Source organism: Cydia amplana, chromosome 6, assembly GCF_948474715.1.
Source record: "Cydia amplana chromosome 6, ilCydAmpl1.1, whole genome shotgun sequence".
NCBI lineage: Eukaryota > Metazoa > Arthropoda > Insecta > Lepidoptera > Tortricidae > Cydia > Cydia amplana.
This window is the reverse complement of record NC_086074.1, coordinates 19,970,876-19,990,440: the sequence shown is the minus strand read 5'-3', so window position 1 is coordinate 19,990,440 and position 19,565 is coordinate 19,970,876. Positions and strand designations below refer to the sequence as shown.

Below are 19,565 nucleotides of genomic sequence, written 5' to 3'. Positions count from 1 at the left end.
ATATCATAAAGTGCAGTTAAATAACTTGTTTTTTGGGGTCACTCCCAGACGTTACCAACAAGGTATAACCAATGGGAACAACTGAAAACAAAATCCCAGTAATTACAACTGGTAAAAGATGAGTTACCAATAGCAACAACAGCTGAGAAGATCCATTTTTTATTTAGACGGAAATGTCAATCAAACAATCAATTAAGAATAAAATATTTAATTCAAAACATCAATGGAAATATCCAATGTACATTTACTGTAAAAGAAGGCATTCACATCACAATTTCATTGTTCAATTCTTACTTTATGGTAACAAATACAAAAATATATATGTATAGTCTGGTCCCTGAACGCTAAGTTTAAACATTATTTATACCATATTGGAGGCAAACAAGCATATACGGTTACTGTGTGCTAATAATATACCTACGCAATACCACCAAAACCGGTCAGGGTCACTTAACCTGTCAGGTAACCCTAAAGGTAACCTGTAAAGTCCTTTATATTTATGCTTTTTTGGAATAAATGACTATAGGTTACTCACTCGTTTGGATTGTTAAAAGTACATACTGAATTTGAGCCATTAATACAAGCAGCACTACTATATACAATAAACAAACATAGATACATTCATTTATACATACCAGAACATGCTATAGTTCGTTTTTTAGCATTAGAAAGAAGGTAAACAATCTTGACGTGTCTTTTTGTGAAAAAAAAATGAAAAACGCTTTAAAAATTAGTTTATATTACTTATGAAAGCAAAAGAATGTAAAAGGTCGTATATGATTTATAATTCTAACATATTTGCTGTGACTTATTTTTGAATGGTGATTTTTAATAAAAAGACATGTCAAGATCGCTTACCTTCTTTTTAATGCTAAAACTATAAGACACCACCAGAATTAGCTCTGGACATTGAAGCTTTTTAAGCTCTTAAATGTAGGTCTAAAAAACATCAATCATACAACTATCACAATTTGCATCATTGCACATTATTTAAAACTTAAACTATGACTAAAATTGTATCTTAAAAGTATAATTATACAAAATGCAAGGCCGTTCGTGTCGATAATATAAAATATTTGAAAACGACTATTTTTAGAAGTATAACGTTTTGTTTGACAAAAATTGCCTTGTGATGTAATTTCAATAAATTATTAAAAAATACGTCCTAGAAGTATAAAAAGATTTGAAGAATAAAAAATATGGAAGGTTTAAGGTATAAAATTGTGCTTCATAAGATGTGATGTATAATATTCTTTAAAATTAGCACCCAAGTCCTCATCTAACTAAATCAAATAAATGGATCATATATACAGATTTTACAACAAAAGTGGTCACTTCTGTGGACAATTAAATAGTTAAGAACTTGTATGCATATACAAAAAGACACTACAGGTGTAATATAAAAGAAGTACCATCTCCCACACTGTTGACTGACAGTTCGTAAACCTTATTTCAATAGGCATTAGGTCCACCGACGGACAGTTAAGTGTTGCTGTTTGTACCCATTTAAACGCTCTTAACTTTGGGTATGACCACAGGAGAGATTTGAACTTAATTGCTATGCAATACTTAACTGGCAGGTGTCCAAAAATGGACATTGGCACCATGTTAGTCCGAGATGATAAGGTAAACTACCCTATTAACCTTTTGGACGCCAATGACCGATATATTCGCACCGTACGTTCAACGCCAAAGACCGATTAATCGGTCACAGACCACAGAGCAACATCCACCTACGTGCATATACATAAAGTTCCACTTCAGTTTTGACACTTCAATGATGTGGCGTCAGAGTGACAGCTTTTGTGTTTGACACGGCGTGGAAAAGGTTAATGGACCCACACGAATGATGCCGTTCAGTTGAGCAGAGGTGACTTTTCACTTAAATTAACTTTAACAGTTTTTGATGCACTGCAATAGTCTTTTTCAGTGGACGTAACAACGTTAAAGGCACTTTAATTGTATAAAAATAATACAAATTGATAACCTTTTTATTTCTTGTTCAGTCTGTAAAAGTCGTTCAATAATTTCCAATAGCCAAAACAGCGACATGCCTTAGGGTGGTATTCCACCTGTCCAATTTCGTTGTCCAATGTGCATTGCGTCTCACTCTCATTACGCAAAACGTGAGATGCAAATATATTGGACCAATATATTGGACAGATGGAATACCACCCATAGATGCCGACAAAATGTTAACCTAACACACAGTCCAAGCGCTCAATTCGTAGTGAGCAACACTTCCTTCTTCTTTCTAGGAAACTTTAACAACTTTTTCAAAAAACTCTTTTTCTTTTTTTTCGTGCTTAAATCGTTGAGAGACGCACTTTCCGTTCTCCGTGAGTCCAGCGAAGACAGAGATGTCACAGAAACAGATAGGCTAGTTGACGGTACATCTGGTAAAGCTATATTAGTAGTGGTAGTATGTTGAGACACACAGCCTAGTGGAGGGAGACTAGCTTGGGTATGGCTGCTAGGTTGAGTCGCATACTGGCTAGGCTGACCGTTGACCTGGATGGTGGGTACTCCGTTGGGGACGGGGCCATTGGTGATCTGCAGCTGGCTACCGTTGAGCCTGAGCTGGCTGCCGCTGGTCACCTCCTGGATTCGCACTGAGTTTGTGGGGATTGGGGGGAGTAGCCTGTTAAAGAAATTTGTATAATTAATACCTAGTTCAATATCATTGAGCCGCAGTCAAATGGCAATCGTTTTTCCACTATCAGGACATATGTTTATCTTCATGTAACCTTTCCAAAGAGCTTACTAGTTAGCGTCATTAAACATGAATATGGCTGAAAAGCTGAAGAAAGCGGCCAGGCAAATCCAGGTTTATGCTTAGAAGTCACAAATTACAGTTTTCATACGCAAAAAAAACTAAGTTAATAGTAAATTGCGCCATCTATAGCAATGATGAGGCATGCAGCAAGATATGGGGACTTAAAACATTGTTTTAACAATACCTTGGGTGTTTTCTATGTATTTAAGTATGTATACATATATCGTTGTCTGTGTGACTTAGTCAATTTGTGTAATAATGTGCTATAATATTTATTTATTTAACGCTACCTAGGCGTCCGTCCGGCGTCGACCGACCTGGCGAGGCGGTCCCAGAAGTTGTACGCCGTGGAGTTGACGTACAGCGCGAATATGTAGCGGCACTGCGGCGGCAGCGTGCACGCGCGGTACACGCACGGGATGAGGGTGTGCTTCTTCTCTGAAAACATCATTATAATACAATACGTCACAAATTTAAAACGACAATACGAGACGAATCGTAATAAGTGTCATTCCACGAAAAAGTAATAAGGTGTATTTGGATAATATAGGATATTGCGTAATCCAGAAAAACATTTAAAAATCACTCGTATTCCGTTGTAATAAGAGTCCCTTTTCGGTGTTTTCCGCTACTTTATTTATTGTTTTTTTTTTCTATCAGAATTACCTACTCGAGTAGGTACACCTTACTGAGTGTACAAGTATATACAAGTATAAAATACATAGATATATTCTTATTATAATGTACTTGTATATGATAGTATATGTAGATTATAATCTAGAAACTGATTAGCAACGTTCTGTTGTAGTACAAGTTTACATTTTTTTTCTTATAAAACCACCTTTTGTGGCGACACCGCGAGCTGATCAGCTCCGTCATGGGCCCGTAGGGGATCGCGCCGGCACGCAGGCTGTGCTTTGTGAACAACGTTGTAGTATAGAGTACAGACCTATGTTCCTGGCGTGGACATACTCCGTGTAGAAGCGATCGTCCAGACTCTTGAAGAAGGCGGGGGAGTAGATGAGGATCGTGTGGCGACACCGCGAGCTGATCAGCTCCGTCATGGGCCCGTAGGGGATCGCTCCTGGCCTCAGGCTGTGCTTTGTGAACAACTGAAACAATATACACAAATGCTTATAGTGGAGCTAGTCAGGTGAACTTTTTGGGTGGAGTGAAATAAGTTAAGATATAAGTAAGAGTATACAAGTATGCATCAATCAAAATCCTAGCGTTTTCCAGGCTTATTGTCATGTTAAAGGAGCCAAGAAATAAAGCAGTATTAAAGGTGCATCCACACTGCAACAGTAAGTAATTAGATAAGTCGTCTACTGAATGGTCCTGTGTTGCACATACTACATTGCTTCACAAAAGTTAACGACGGTGTGGATGCACCGTAATGAGGATATCCGAAGAGTATGTCTACTATTTCATTATCCTGAAGGGCATAGATAGTCGCAACGTGTTAGAAAGAGAGAGAGATAGAACCATGAAAAATACGTACTTTGAATCCAATCTCCGACATATTACTGATCATAAGATCCACAAAATCTTGGTCGTCGGCAGCGTAGAGCACCAGCGCGTCATACTCCACCGGAGCGCCCTGGTCCACATCGTCCATAGTTAACAGTTGGTCGTTCTCGGGAACAGGACAGTGGGGCACCATTTGGTTCTCTATGGTCCATTTTTGTTCTGTTGATAAAAAAAGCATTTTATTTTATTTAAGGGTTGAACTAATACTGAGTAGTAGACAAGTCCAATGTAAACATTTGCGAAGTTTGACAGCTGAAGTAGATGGCGTCAGGGCTCGGAACCGGTTTAATTGTAAAACCCAAAATAGCCCAATATTTTTAATTATTTTATGCTCTTTACGTAGGACTGAATCATGCATTTAGGTAACAACTTCTTATTATAGATTGTCCCATTAAAAATGAAATAATAAACCAAAGAACGAAACAGAACGTAATAATACCGGTATTTTTTGTATGAAGAAAAAACCGGTTCTGAGCCTTGGATGGCGTTGTGAGGTTTTGTGGAAGGTGAATTGTCAAATTTCAACTTTAGACAATAGACAGCTACTGTGGTAAGTCACCACATACAGCAGTAATAATTCTACATTCACCGTCAAATTAGAAGCATTGTTGTGTTAAATTTGAACCCTATGCATGCATTTTCAATTACATTCCTGCCTTCTCTTTCTATGTATATCTATCCTTTAGTCGCCTAATAAACCCGTACAAGATCACACGTCTTTCTGATTTATTTAAATCCAAAAATCCAAAATAGTTAAAAGTGAACCTTATTACAACCATCATATGGTCGCAATCGAACCGGATCAATTAGTGCATCGGACACCGGCCGCCCGGCGGCGAGAACAATAGCGAGCCGCATTCCAGAGATAAGGAGCCGGCAGATGCTAACGAATTGCACCTCAAACTAATGAGTTTATTTGATTATTAACAAGTTTTATTGCTAAAAGTTATAACGGCGTTTTAATAGACTTGTACGTGAAATTGCAGTGTTTTATCGTTAACAATGACTGAAAAACAAAAACAATTACTCGCTGTGCTTGAGGATAGTGCTACAGTGCTTCGGAAAACACAAGTTAACCTAAAGAAATGCCCTAAGGAGAGATTAACCAAGGGTTACATCGAGTCTCGGCTTAAAATGATTGACGAATACTGGGCTACGTTTAACCACAGTCACCAAGAGTTGGTCAAGGCTACACCTACGGAACAAAGGGGTGTTTTACCATACTTTTTAAACGAAGAATTCTTTGTTTACGAAGATTTGTACAACGTACTCAGAGGAGATTTGATGGACCGAATTGCAAGTTAAATGCATGAAACTTTGATGGAAACTTCTGTTGCTAACTCCAGCTATGCTATAGCAGGAACACAAAACAACTTCGTACGTTTGCCGCGGATCGAGTTACCTACTTTTAGTGGAAGCTACGAAGAGTGGCCCGCGTTCAAGGATTTATTCATATCACTCGTGCATAACAACAAGATGTTAAGTGACGTACAAAGGCTACATTATTTGAAGACAAGTGTTACTGCTGAAGCGTCGTCATTACTGAGGCACATTCAAATTACGTCTGATAATTATTCACAAGCATGGCTCATCCTGAAAACAAGGTATGGCAACAAACGATTAATTTTGAACAATAATTTGAAGAAATTGGTTAACCAGCGTAAAATGAACACACAATCAGCTGCTCAACTGAAAATACTCCTAGATACAACGTCAGAGTGCTTACACAACATTCAAAACCTGAATGTTTCTGTTGACTCTTGGGATCCACTTGTGATATTTTTGCTCGTTCAGAAATTGGACCCAGAGACGCATAAAGACTGGGAAGAGCATGCGTATAAGAGTGACTCTGAACCCTTACCGAAGTGGAACGATTTTAAGGAGTTTCTAGAGGCCAAGTTTCGTACACTGGAACTACTTACGAATAATACAAAAGAAGTGAAGTCAAACAAGGAGCGAAGTACATGCCATGTTGCCACACCTACCTTCGAGAACAGGAGTTGTGTAATGTGTAAAGAAAGTCATACATTATGTCACTGCAAGGAGTTTACCAAGATGGAACCTACGGAGAGAAGCGAATATGTCAAGAATAACAACTTATGTTACAACTGTCTAGTACCAGGGCATTCAGCATCAAAATGTCGAGTACCTGTGTCCTGTAGAATATGTCACCGACGTCATCACTCCCTTCTACATCAACTAAAGCAGACTGAGCCTGTGGCCCCTACGAGTCCCTCACAACCACTGGCTTCATCATTACATGTTGTAGAAGACATAGAAGAAGTGCAAGCAAACACAGTGATCGCGTTACATCTCAATACTAGACAGAATTCAGCACTACTAGCGACTGCTGTGGTGGAAGCAAGAAGCAATCAAGGTCACATCATTCCACTGCGCGCGCTAATAGACCAGGGTTCCGAAGAATCATTTATAAGCGAGAAAGCGGCTCAACTACTAAAGCTTGACCGACAACATGTAAGGGGAAGCATCACGGGCTTGGGTTCCATGAGAGCAGAAATCAACCACGTCTGTGAGCTACAAATAAAATCACAGTGGGATAAAACATTTGTCCTACCGGTTAAGGCTTATGTAATGTCGAAACAGCTGACCAGGAAGTTACCTAAGAAGCATATTGTTCAACAACCATGGCCTCATCTACAAGGATTACAGCTAGCGGATCCTAATTACAACAACTCGGGACCCATAGATCTCTTGCTAGGGGTCCGAGTATACGCTAGAATAATGCAAGCAGAAGTAGTCAAAGGTCCACCAGGTACACCATGCGCACAAAAGACTGACCTGGGCTGGATTCTTTTTGGAGAGAGTGATAGCACATCACAAGAAGATTCTTACCTCGTCATGCACCATCAGGTCGATATAGAAGACACACTGAAGTCTCTATGGGAAATAGAAACAGACACCAAGAGAAAATATACCAAGGAAGAACAGCTATGTGAAGAAATCTATGAAAAAACAGTCACTCGAAACCAAGAAGGAAGATACATTGTGAAACTGCCATTTAAGACTGAGAATCCAAAAGTACTTGATGGTAATACAAAAGAGATAGCTACAAAGAGGTTCATGCAACTAGAAAGAAGATTTAAGCGTTCGCCGGACCTGAAAACAGAATACATAAAGGGTATTAATGATTACCTTGAAGAAGGACATCTAGAAGAAGTACCTGAAAAGGAAAAAGAAGATAAATCGGTATACCTACCACACCACGCTGTAATTCGCGACGATAAAGAAACCACGCGCACACGTATTGTATTTGACGGCTCCTGCAAAGGATCAAACAACGTCTCATTAAATGATGAATTTCTGACTGCGAAATATTAATGTACTTAAATGAATGAAAATATAAAACTACGCAAGTAGCGAATCAATTTGAATATTTAGAATACTTTATATTTTTTGTCTTTATTATGTTATTTGTACTAGCTATGTAAGTTGACATGTAATCACCTATTACCAATAAAGAATGAGAATGAGAATGAGATGAACTGATGATAGGCCCACAACTACAAGATGACTTAAGAAATCTTTTAATGAGATGGAGACTGAAACGAGTTTGCTTCGTGGCAGATGTCCAGAAGATGTACCGCCAAATATTGGTAACAAAAGAGGACGCAAATTACCAACGCATTCTTTGGCGACAAGACGAGTCTGAAGAGTTAAAAGAGTACCGTATGCTTCGAGTCACTTTCGGTACCGCTCCAGCTCCATACTTAGCGGTCAAAACACTTCAGAAGATTGCTACTGATGAAGAAGAGAAACAACTTGGTAAACAAACAAACAAGCACAGCGAAGTGGCAATCAAAACAATAAAAGAAGACTTTTATATGGACGACATGCTGTCAGGGGCAGCAACCGCTGAGGAAGCGATCGCAATAGCTAAAGAAGTAACACGCATCCTGAAACAAGGCGGATTTCAACTCATGAAATGGTCCTCTAATAACATTGAATTTATGAAATCTATCGATGAAGATAAAAGATCAGCGAATGCACAGATAGAACTGAACCTTGATGGAACTATAAAGGCACTTGGAATTGCATGGAACCTTGGTGCAGATCAGTTTCAATACAACTTGTCACTATCACCAATGCCAAAGACGATAACTAAACGTGGGATACTATCAGATGTACAAAAGCTATTTGATCCACTAGGCTGGATCGCACCAAGCACTGTTATGGCGAAGATGCTGATGCAAAGGTTATGGCTTGAAAAAGTGTCTTGGGACGAATGTGTCAGTCCTGAGCTCGAAGAAGAATGGAAACAGATAAGAGATGATTTTGAAAATGTCAAAGATATAAAGATGGATAGATGGCTTGGCACAACAGACTCGGAAGAAGAAAAGATACAGATACACGGATTTAGCGACGCATCTATGCGAGCATACGCTGCCGTCGTATATATAAGAGTTGAAAGCGAGAACAAAATAACAACCAAAATCATCGCTGCACGAACGAGAATAGCACCTTTGAAAACTATCTCCCTCCCGCGCTTAGAATTATGTGGCGCGTTACTCCTGTCTAAACTCATGAAACAAATTGGACAAGCGATGAGAATACCAACAACAAACATGTTCGCATGGACCGACTCTTCGATAGTAATCGCTTGGCTTTGTGGAGAACCCAATAGATGGAAACCGTTTGTAGCCAACCGCGTTGTAGAAATCGTTGAGAACCTAAACAACAAACACTGGTACCATGTGCAATCTAAAGATAATCCTGCAGATATCGCTTCAAGAGGGATGAAGCTGACCACACTTAAGAACTGTGATCTGTGGTGGCACGGCCCGAGCTGGTTATCTGAAAAAGAAATAAATATTAGTAAACAAGAAGATTTTACAACAGATGAAGAAATAAAGGTACAGAAAATTCAAACTTACCTGAATATTGAAGACCTGGAAAGACAAGAAAAGGCACTGAGTACACAATTTGGAGATTTTGATAACCTAACTGAACTACTTAAAGGTATTGTCTATTGCCTAAGATTCTTAAACTGCAAGAAAAATCCAGATGGCATTGATAAGGATATTACTACAATGGAATTACAAAACGCCATGAATATTTGCATAAAAAAGGTACAGCAAGAAGAGTATCAAGAAGAAATAGAAAGATTGACATCAGATAAACAAGTGAAAGGAAAGAGCTCCCTAAGATCCCTCGCCCCATACGTAGATGAAAACAAGGTCCTCAGGGTGGGCGGTCGCCTCAGATATGCAAATATAGACGAAGACAGAAAGCATCCTATCATTCTGGGAAACAGGAACGCTTTAGTGCCACTAATAATTGCTGATGCACATACAAGAACGCTTCATGGCACTTTGCCTGAAATGCTATGCTACTTACGTTCTAAGTACTGGATATTGCGAGCTAAGTCCTTAGTCAAGAAACATATTCAAAAATGCCTTACTTGTGCAAAACAAAATGCTACGTCGAAGCCGCAAATCATGGGAGATTTACCGGAGCCGAGGGTCACTCCTTCGAGACCATTCCTACACAGTGGAGTAGATTTTGCAGGGCCATACCAGATATTGACGTCTAAAGGCCGAGGAGGAAAAACTGTGAAGGCCTACATAGCTATTTTTATTTGCATGGCCGTCAAGGCAATTCATATTGAACTGGTTGGAGACCTTACCTCAGAAGCATTCATAGCAGCATTCAAACGTTTTGTCGCTAGAAGAGGAAAATGTACTCACCTGTGGAGCGACCAGGGTAGAAACTTCGTAGGTGCTAACAAAGAACTTGTTGAAGCCTGGAATGAAGCTAAATTGAAATTTACCGGACCAATAGCAGAGACACTTGCAATCGAAGGCACACAGTGGCACTTCATTCCAGCTTACAGCCCTAACTTCGGTGGCCTTTGGGAGGCCGGCGTCAAGTCCATAAAATACCATTTAAAGAGAGTTCTGACAACAAACCTGACGTTTGAAGAATTTACGACGGTACTTTACGAGACTGAAGCCTGTTTGAATTCCCGGCCCCTATGCCCACTCGATAACTCAGATCCTGAAAACGCTGAAATACTCACCCCAGGACATTTCTTAATAGGCGAAGCCCCTATCGTTGTTCCAGCAGCAGATTATAAAGAATGTAAAATACATACCTTGTCACGCTGGCAACTCACGCAGAAACTGTTGGCAGATTTTTGGCGTCGATGGCAAGATGAGTACCTATCCAGACTGCAACAAAGACCTAAATGGCTGAAAAAAGAGAAAGAGTTTAAAATAGGAGATATAGTGCTTATCAAAACTGATAACTTACCTCCAGGCAAATGGTCACTGGGCCGCATCATGGACAAACATCCTGCTGAAGACGGTTTTACTAGAGTGTACAGTGTCAAATCCGGTAGTGCTATAGTGAAACGATCTATATCTAAATTATGTGCGTTGCCCGTTGATACTGAAACTTTATAATGTCAATTTGATTCAATTTAAATTGTACTATTGTAAGGTTATGAAAAGGACGTAAGTGTCCTTTTGGTGGGCGGTATGTTGTGTTAAATTTGAACCCTATGCATGCATTTTCAATTACATTCCTGCCTTCTCTTTCTATGTATATCTATCCTTTAGTCGCCTAATAAACCCGTACAAGATCACACGTCTTTCTGATTTATTTAAATCCAAAAATCCAAAATAGTTAAAAGTGAACCTTATTACAACCATCAAGCATAATTTGTCTTTTTGCATGAAGTTTACGTTTTTGGTTTACGATGTTTAATGGAGTTAGTAGATTTCGATTTTAAATAAATTTCTAGGTTCTAATATATCAAATTGTCATCAAACATGTCTACTTGAGCAAAAAAAAAGCTTAAAACTTGTAAACACTAGCCTTCTTTATTGTATGTTTGAATCACAAATTAATAATGACAAAGTGTGACGTAGTTTGCGGTTTCCCATTATTTAATAATAACACCTTAGTTATTGTCCTAAAGTTCCTGAATTGTTATATATGTCGGGAACCCAGTGCACAAACCACGGGTCAAGCCTGATGACGTCACCTAATCTCAAGTGCTGCGCCAGCGCCGGCGCGCGGGCGGTGCCACGGGACAGTTCCTATCGACCCTTGACACGTGTAGACGCATTGATCTCCGAATATTAATTGTGGTTACCTAATTAGTGATTCTGATTAGAGATTTGGCAATACAAGGATGTTGTATGTTGTTTATAGACTTTCGTGCAATTATAGTGTGTCTTAGTTGAATCTAGACTGTTTTACTTTTATCTCGAGGAACCCTAGGACTAATTAGTCATTACTATATATGCCCACAAATAGACAATAATCTGATGATCCAGGCCATTCTGCGACATATACATAGTTATCATATGTAAATAATTACCCACAAAGGTTTGCTTGTGTGTGTATACAGATATGTTATTTCATAACATATTAATTCAGATGCAAAGTCCGACCAAGCTAACTATGCATGGCAAACACAATTAATTGAAAATAAATGACAAAGTGGGCAAATATATCATGATAAATGTAATATTTCTATGAAAATATGACATTTACAATGACACTCCACACAGAACATGTTAAAGTGTTAGTACCTATTGACTCTACTACTTTTTAATTTCATTAAATGTAAGTTTACCCGTGTTGACAAGTCTGTTAGCATTGGCCAGGTTCTGCAGATCATCCCTGATGTCATATCTGTCAATGGTCTCCAGGTGCCGGAACAGGTGGTGCACCACCGCTGCCTCCTTTTCGTTCCGGAGCCATGTCTCCAGAATCCAATTCAGCATGTTCTCATGTCTGCTTTCTGCATCTTGGGCCGTTATTCCTATTAGATTGGCTAGGCCTCTCCAATCCCTGAAAATACAAAGGCAAGCAAAAGAAAATACATTAATCCTTGAGTCACATTGACTAATAAATACTCAATTCTAAATTTAAAACCTATAGGTTGTTTTTGGGTTTTTGTTATATTTTTTTATACTATGGCGGTGGCAAACAAGCACATAGCCCTTTTTTGTACGGTTTGTTGGACAGGAAAGATTTTCAATAAAATATCAGTGTTTCTCCAAAACAATAATATAACCCTCCTGCGACATAACAACAACCTATCCTCCAACAGGGAATTTATTATATAAATGTGCTCTGTTATTAAAGAAGTCGAGTCCAAAATTGGGAACTTCACATAGACTTATCAGCAAGTGTTGGTACAGTAGACGTCAAAGGTATGTTAACATTTTTCTCCATATTACAAAAAGGTAAGGTGCAAAAGTGTAAAAATGAGCTCTAAAATGTCATATCATAACATCAAAACAGTATACCTATTGCACACAAAGATAATCAAAGAACAACATACCTGGGCAGTTTACCCGGTCCAGTACTGGGGAATAATCTTCTTGTATTCAGACGATTCAGTATGTTTAAAGCGTCACTCGTGAAATGGCAAACCGACACATAAGACACGTCTGCGGACATTTTACTTAAAATGCAAGGACAAACACCTAAGAATTATTCATTAACCCCATCCACTATAAACACTTTTGTTTTCACTAATTTCACTTTAACAGAGACATTACTCATTTCTTTACAAGTAAAATAAAATTTAATAGTGCTCACTGCTCAACAAGTATACAGTATTGCCAACCCGCTATCAGGTTATTCGCGAATATGTTTTAAAAATTTTCGGTAATATGCTGGATTACAACTTAATTGATCAATCATAATAATTTAAATCTATAAAAATATTTGCGTCTTAGCAAAAAAATAATTAGAAGATGTTTTGTATATAGTCCGTCAACCAAATCTTGTCAGTAGCAATGTAAAGCAAACTAAAGTAGGGCAACACTCAAAGAGCAGTATTGCACTAAGAAAAGCAGCAATCATCGAACCAAAAGATTTTTTTTTCCGCTGAGCGCGCCCTGCGTACGTCAATTCAAATTGTCACTCGCGGTTTATTGAAAAAAATTGAAACATGGACGGACAATTTAAAAGCGATGTTAAAACAATGTTAATCAAAATTATGAACAAATTGGAAGATATCAAAAACAACTCCCTATCGTAGTGCTTATATTCTCTTTGTTCCCTATCTATGTCTTCTAAGTTTACTAAAATAAAATCATATCAAAATGCAGATAATTAGATAGTGCATATATTTGTTATTTACAATATAATATGCCACTTGTTAATGTAAATTAGTGTACTGTTCTGGATGAATATGACATACCTGTGTATTTTTTTTGATTGGTATATATTGTACAATATACATATTAAAAATAAAACAACTGATATTTGGGTGTTTATTTAATTTAAAGGTAAATAAGATAAGGGTCACTTTTCGACTTGGTTGCGTTGTACACGTACATAAACCGCCATAGGTAAGTATTGTCTGAAGAGATACTACCTACTACGAACGCCTTATATTGGGCAAGATTTAATCCTGCAACAAACATGTATGGATTAGGTAGATCAATATCTACCTAATTATATCGCCGTTCTTTCGCAATCGAAAGAACGGCGATATAATCAAGGCTCTTAATACTGTTTAAAAGGTTTACCTTTGTAAATAGTCACAACTGATTGCTGAAAATATTAGACATGTGGGCCTATGGACGGTTTCCAGGACACAATTTATGGTCTTGTTGGATAGATTTAGGCATACGTTTTAATTTTATTTATGCCTTTTAACCCTAAAACAAAAAAACTGAACATAATCTTAAAAGTTCGAAAGAGTTCTTCCAGTACTTGTTTGTTTGTTTCAGTAATGTTTACCATCAACGAGCATGATTGTACATTGTAGGCCCCTTAGCTTTGCTTATTCTTATTTAATGTATTGGTATTTAATGGTGACAGCAGAAATATCTCTTGAAACAGAAACGATTCAGAATGAAAACAAATAAGGTGACGGCTGTCATTCACAATCCACATTCCACAGATAAAACACAGATGACACGCGTTTTGGAATTATTTGAACACAGTGTTGCTAACCCGCGATTTTTCAAATTTGCCGCCTTTTACTACTGACAAGATTTGGTTGACGGACTTTAGTTTTAATAATTGCATAGGCCTCAAAAATTACTCGAAAGAACACTAAACTTTCTCGTATAGCAACACTGCTACTGAATGTCATAGTGACACTTCAGTGTCAGTGACATAACTGTGACAGAGAGCCACAGACAATGACAGTAGATATGTTTATGAAACTAGCTGACCACTTCCTATGTATGTCTACTGCGCTTGTGAAGGCACAGTAAGTTTGCGACTTCGCGTTCTTCTCTCACTCTCACTGAGCTTAAGCATGAGCGAGATAGAAGTGTCTAGCTATCACGGTTCATGAGTTACAGCCTGCTGACAGACAGACGGACAGTGGAGTCTTAGTAATAGGGCCCCGTTTTACCCTTTGGGTACGGAACCCTAAATCAAAACAAAATCAATGTTTGAGACGCTTTATTGTCATTCACAAGTGCATTCACTACCTCCTACTCTACCGCGGGTATACATACAGACCTTACGCTATTCATACATACATACAATCATAATGATAATGTAATCAATAGAAAGTCGAACATAATGCTGGCAATATTCTCTTACAGCTTTACATGTGGTAAACGGTCTCCGTAGCCTAATAGTCGGTATAGTGACCCTGCCTACGAAGCTGGGGGTCCCGGGTTCGAATCCCGGTAAGGGCATTTATTTGTGTGTTTATCACAAATATTTGTTCATCATTAGTTATGGATGTTTTCTATGTATTTAAGTAATTATATGTATCTATATTATTATATGTATATCGTCTCTAGTACCCACAACCAACCACAACACAAGCCTTATTGAGCTTAACGCCGTGGGACTAGGTCGATTTGTGTAAGTTTGTCCAATAATATTTTAAAATAAAATACAAAAATACTTAACATATATCTATTATTAAAAAACAAACAGACATATTTTTGTACCAAGTTGGTGGCAAACAACTTATGCTGGTATCATATCAAACTCGTTAACAAAAAACCCCTATGTTGTTACCAAACTATAGGAATTTTCCCAAGACCATCTGACAGTAATGTCGTGTAAATAATTTTGGATCGTCGGCTTGTAAAGATGTCTTCATTTTAATAGGAGGCAAACGAGAAGACGAATCGCCTGATGGTAAGCGATTATCGTCGCCCATGGACACCCGCACCACCAACGGGGTTGGAATCACGTTGGCGGCGTTTAAGATCGGAGTACGTTATTTGATGGGTGATGTTTGTAAACTCGACATTTAAGATCCACACATATGGCATTAACAGTAATGGACAATATCACTTAAAAATATTACCAGCATTATAGTTAAATAATAAATGAAAAACAATTCAACAAAACAGTTATCATACAGCGCCCTATAAAAGATAACCAAATATCAACAGAAACGAATAACACTATTTACAGTGACTACTTATTATTATAATAATAAGCTCTTTTTACATTGGAATGTTTCTAATAGCGTACAATACTACCTTTAGCAAAGATGCATTGATGATATAAGATATGTAAAGTTTAAGAAAAAAGATGATCCGAGTTTACTAGTTGAAATAGTTTTTGTGGTAACTGAATTACTGCATAATCAATGCCAACGCCATCTACATCAGCTGTCAAATCCGAAGCACGAATTAATTAACACTTTACATAAGTAATATACAGAGTGCTTCCTGTAACAGGAGCAATAAATTAAACTGTAGGCTGTACTCCTCAAACTGACCAACATTTGTTCAGCAACTTTGGAAAATAACTCGGGTTTTGATTTTTATTACACTTTAAAGTTTATTCTAAGACGCAATGTATTGCAAATTTTTTTATGTTTAAAGCGTGACAAGCAACGTCAAATACACTGATGGCAGCGTACATTGAAGGCAATATTTATTTTGTATGAAAAAGAGGAAGTCTAAAGGATTCATAATTTTTAAAAGTTGCTGAGCAAATGTTGGTCAGTTTGAGGAGTACAGCCTACAGTTTAATTTATTGCTCCTGTTACAGGAAGCACCCTGTATATAATCAATGAATCTTTATTTCGTCGCTGACAGATGGTGTTTATACTGTGTTGTAATAATCATATCAATATTACCTATACAAGCATCATACGGTTGTGCAGAATATTTTAGATTTCGACTTTATTTTGTTTGCGTTAAGGTAGAAAATTAAAACCATCTGTCAATCACAACTTAGCTTTTTAAAATACGTTCAACTACGTTTGCATTGACTTTTTCGCCTCAAATACATGAAATTAAATGCAGGAAACAGGAAATGGATCACGCGACACGACGATATAATAGATAAATATTTTTTTGTTAAATTGGGTATAATTATTATTACCTCTTGGTAAGGCTATTTTACCTTAAATAAAATTAGATGACGTATATATAGATGGATTTGATATTAATATCGGTAAATTTTACTCACGCATAACTTAATGTTATTTCTATACAAGTTTGACAGAAATAATTGTGCTATTTTGTGTCCATACATTCGTCACACCGGCTTAAACTTCAAACCCCAACTAAATAATCAAAATAAACGGAACTTAAATGCATTTTCACCTCAATGTTTTGACCGTGTTGCAACACCTGAAGTCCACACATTCATGATATCTAATCCGTAGGCGCTGTGACACGTCCGAAACATCGAGTTAAATACAAAATACATGACGACCAATAGACCTTTAATATTGCTTGAATACAAATGCCTACAGCCAGGTCCCTTTTTAACGACTAATATGAAATCAAACTTACAGTACTTTCCTCGCATAGCGTGAATTTCATACAGTGTTTATGAGATAATGCATCGAGTATGAGATACTTGTTATTTTCTTAGCAGGAGTTTTATGTATTTATTTATTTATTTATTATGTTTTTATGTACATTTTTAATTTCGATTGACCTGAACATTTTATTATACAATATTATTGTTGATCACAGCCGACCAACAACCTACGAAGTAATTAAAATAAATGTGATGTTTCCCAGAAAAGGTACCACATTGTCGTCAGTTATTCGTAAAGTAAATGACTAATCGAATCTTTAAGCTTTTAGCGTCTTATTGAGTTTCGACAATGTGGAACATTTTATCAGAAAACGATACTTATGCGTTTTATCACTACATAGTATAAAACACAGTCGCTTTCTGCTGTCTGTATGCTAAGATCTTTAAAACTACGCAACGGATTTTGATGCGGTTTTTTTAATAGATAGAGTGATTCAAGAGGAAGGTTTATGTATAATTTGTTAACCCGTGCGAAGCCGGGGCGGGACGCTATAATTTTATAGTACACATATAAAACTGATATTGGCAAGAAATATTTTAAACAAACACTTGGTGCATATACTAGCAACGTATTAATAAATTAAATTAATCACTAAGAAACTATGAAAACACAAATACTTTTTATTTTAATAATGAATTAATAGCAATTGAAATAAATATGTTTGTATAAGTCTATTAGATTTTGAATCAATCTGTTGCCATATCAAAAAAACATGCTTTTCTAAATTCTTATATACAGTCCGACTACATTTTGGCATGTATTTCTACGAAAACGATTTGTGTTTATTAAACAAAGAAATATGTTTAGGGTTTTCCTTTAAACACAGAAAAAAATGTTTTAGCTCTTTGCTAAACTTTAAAAAACAAAAACAATTTTCTGCTACGACTGACGGTAAATTATTAAAAGTGGTATAAGAGATTCCAATACCTACATATTTTATACACTAGAACTAGATAGTAGATACATATTTTGAATATTTCCTACATTACAAATTCAGATAGTTTACTAAATTACTAATAGATATGGTTACATGTTACAATAATTATTTGTCATTAATATAAGACATTTTTGAAATATTTTGAGGCATTGGGAGTGTTTAAAATTCTAACAATTTGACAAGCCAGCTGTCATATTTTTATCTTAACATCTATTAAGTAGTGTTAGTAAGTTCTTAAGAATTCTTTAACATTAATCTGTCAGCTCCCACGGCTCATATATGAGCCAGAACGCTTATGGTGACGTCATATCGTGGGATTCGACAGGTTAATAGTGTTTTAAATTAAATTAACAATAAATAATTAGGCAAGAACACGAAATGACTTTTATGAGATAATTTTTAAAGCTGTCCAATTGTCCATTTTAGCTCCGTTCATTATTTTTTTTAAATATTGTATCAAAAAGTATTATTGTTTGTTAAAAAATCAAAGGAGTAATTTTAAGTGTTTTTAAACGAATTAATTATATTGAGCGGACAGCAAATTGACATTTCTTTGACATGTTAAATTAAATATGGCCATAGAGAAAAAAATACATAGATTGCTCACTCCATACATCAGTTTTAGTACCAAAAAGACTATTAGCATCTAGCATCGAGTAGCGGAACTATCAGTACTGCTACTTGACATTAGATGTAGCACCGACTGGAAAGTCTTATGCTGTTGAGATAAGACTTTCCGGTCGGTGCTACATCTATTGTCAAGTAGCAGTACTGATAGTTCCGCTACTCAATGCTAGATGTAGACACTGAAATTAATAGTCTAACTGATGTATGGAGTGAGCACTCTTGTCTTATTATATTTCTCTATGATATGGCTTAATAATCTCTAAGATAAAATAAATAAACATTGAACGTTATTTGATATGCACAATTTCCACTTAAGTATTATCATTAGGCTTAGTATGTTAGTTGAAGTAAATCTAATTAAGTACATTCAAATTCATCAACTATGTCTTCGCATTGCGACTTTTATGGTTAAATGTGTGGTTCCATAAAAAATACAGCTTAGGGTGTGAGTTTACACAATTTTTATTGTTATCAATACACATTTGACTCGTGGCAATCACCCTATATGATCCATTTTGATATGGAACGACACAAATATGAGTCATATAATACCAAAGCCATCAACATCCACTTCAACTAAAACTTGTTTTGTAGAGCCACCTCACACTAGCGCCTTTCGAGCGTCGGCGTCTAGTAAGCGTTATGGAAAATGGCGTTGCTGCGCAGTTGCGCCAACGTTGCGTCGAGCAGCAGTCATAGAGTTGACTAGACGCCGACGCTCGAGACGCTAGTGTGGGGTGGCCCTTAAGACTTCTTTTGAGTAAACCATTAAGAATGTTATTATTTGTTTACAATACAAATGTAATCACGGTTCATATACCGGTCGATATAAGTCTAGTGTTATTATTTATTCAGTAGAAGTGTATGTTTATGACTTTGTTTCTATATGACTCATATGTTACTCTAAAGGCTAGCGTCCACTAGACTCGCCGAGTCGAGTCGAA

At 37.0% G+C, this 19,565-nt stretch overlaps 1 protein-coding gene and 1 long non-coding RNA gene across 2 annotated transcripts; both read right to left on the bottom strand.

Annotated features, from left to right (window-relative positions):
- Nucleotides 1–2,182: 2,182 nt before the first annotated feature.
- Nucleotides 2,183–12,798, bottom strand: LOC134649059 (uncharacterized). The gene is made up of 6 exons (XM_063503773.1): nucleotides 12,624–12,798; nucleotides 11,910–12,127; nucleotides 4,278–4,465; nucleotides 3,726–3,888; nucleotides 3,067–3,214; nucleotides 2,183–2,641 (listed from the first exon to the last, which is right to left on the bottom strand). Exons 1-6 carry the CDS (start codon nucleotides 12,740–12,742, stop codon nucleotides 2,221–2,223), a joined length of 1,257 nt encoding a protein of 418 aa, XP_063359843.1. The 5' UTR covers nucleotides 12,743–12,798; the 3' UTR covers nucleotides 2,183–2,220.
- On the bottom strand, nucleotides 7,171–9,009 carry LOC134649060 (uncharacterized). The gene is made up of 2 exons (XR_010096936.1): nucleotides 8,879–9,009; nucleotides 7,171–7,487 (listed from the first exon to the last, which is right to left on the bottom strand). It is a non-coding gene; the product is annotated as an uncharacterized LOC134649060 (long non-coding RNA).
- Nucleotides 12,799–19,565: the final 6,767 nt, after the last annotated feature.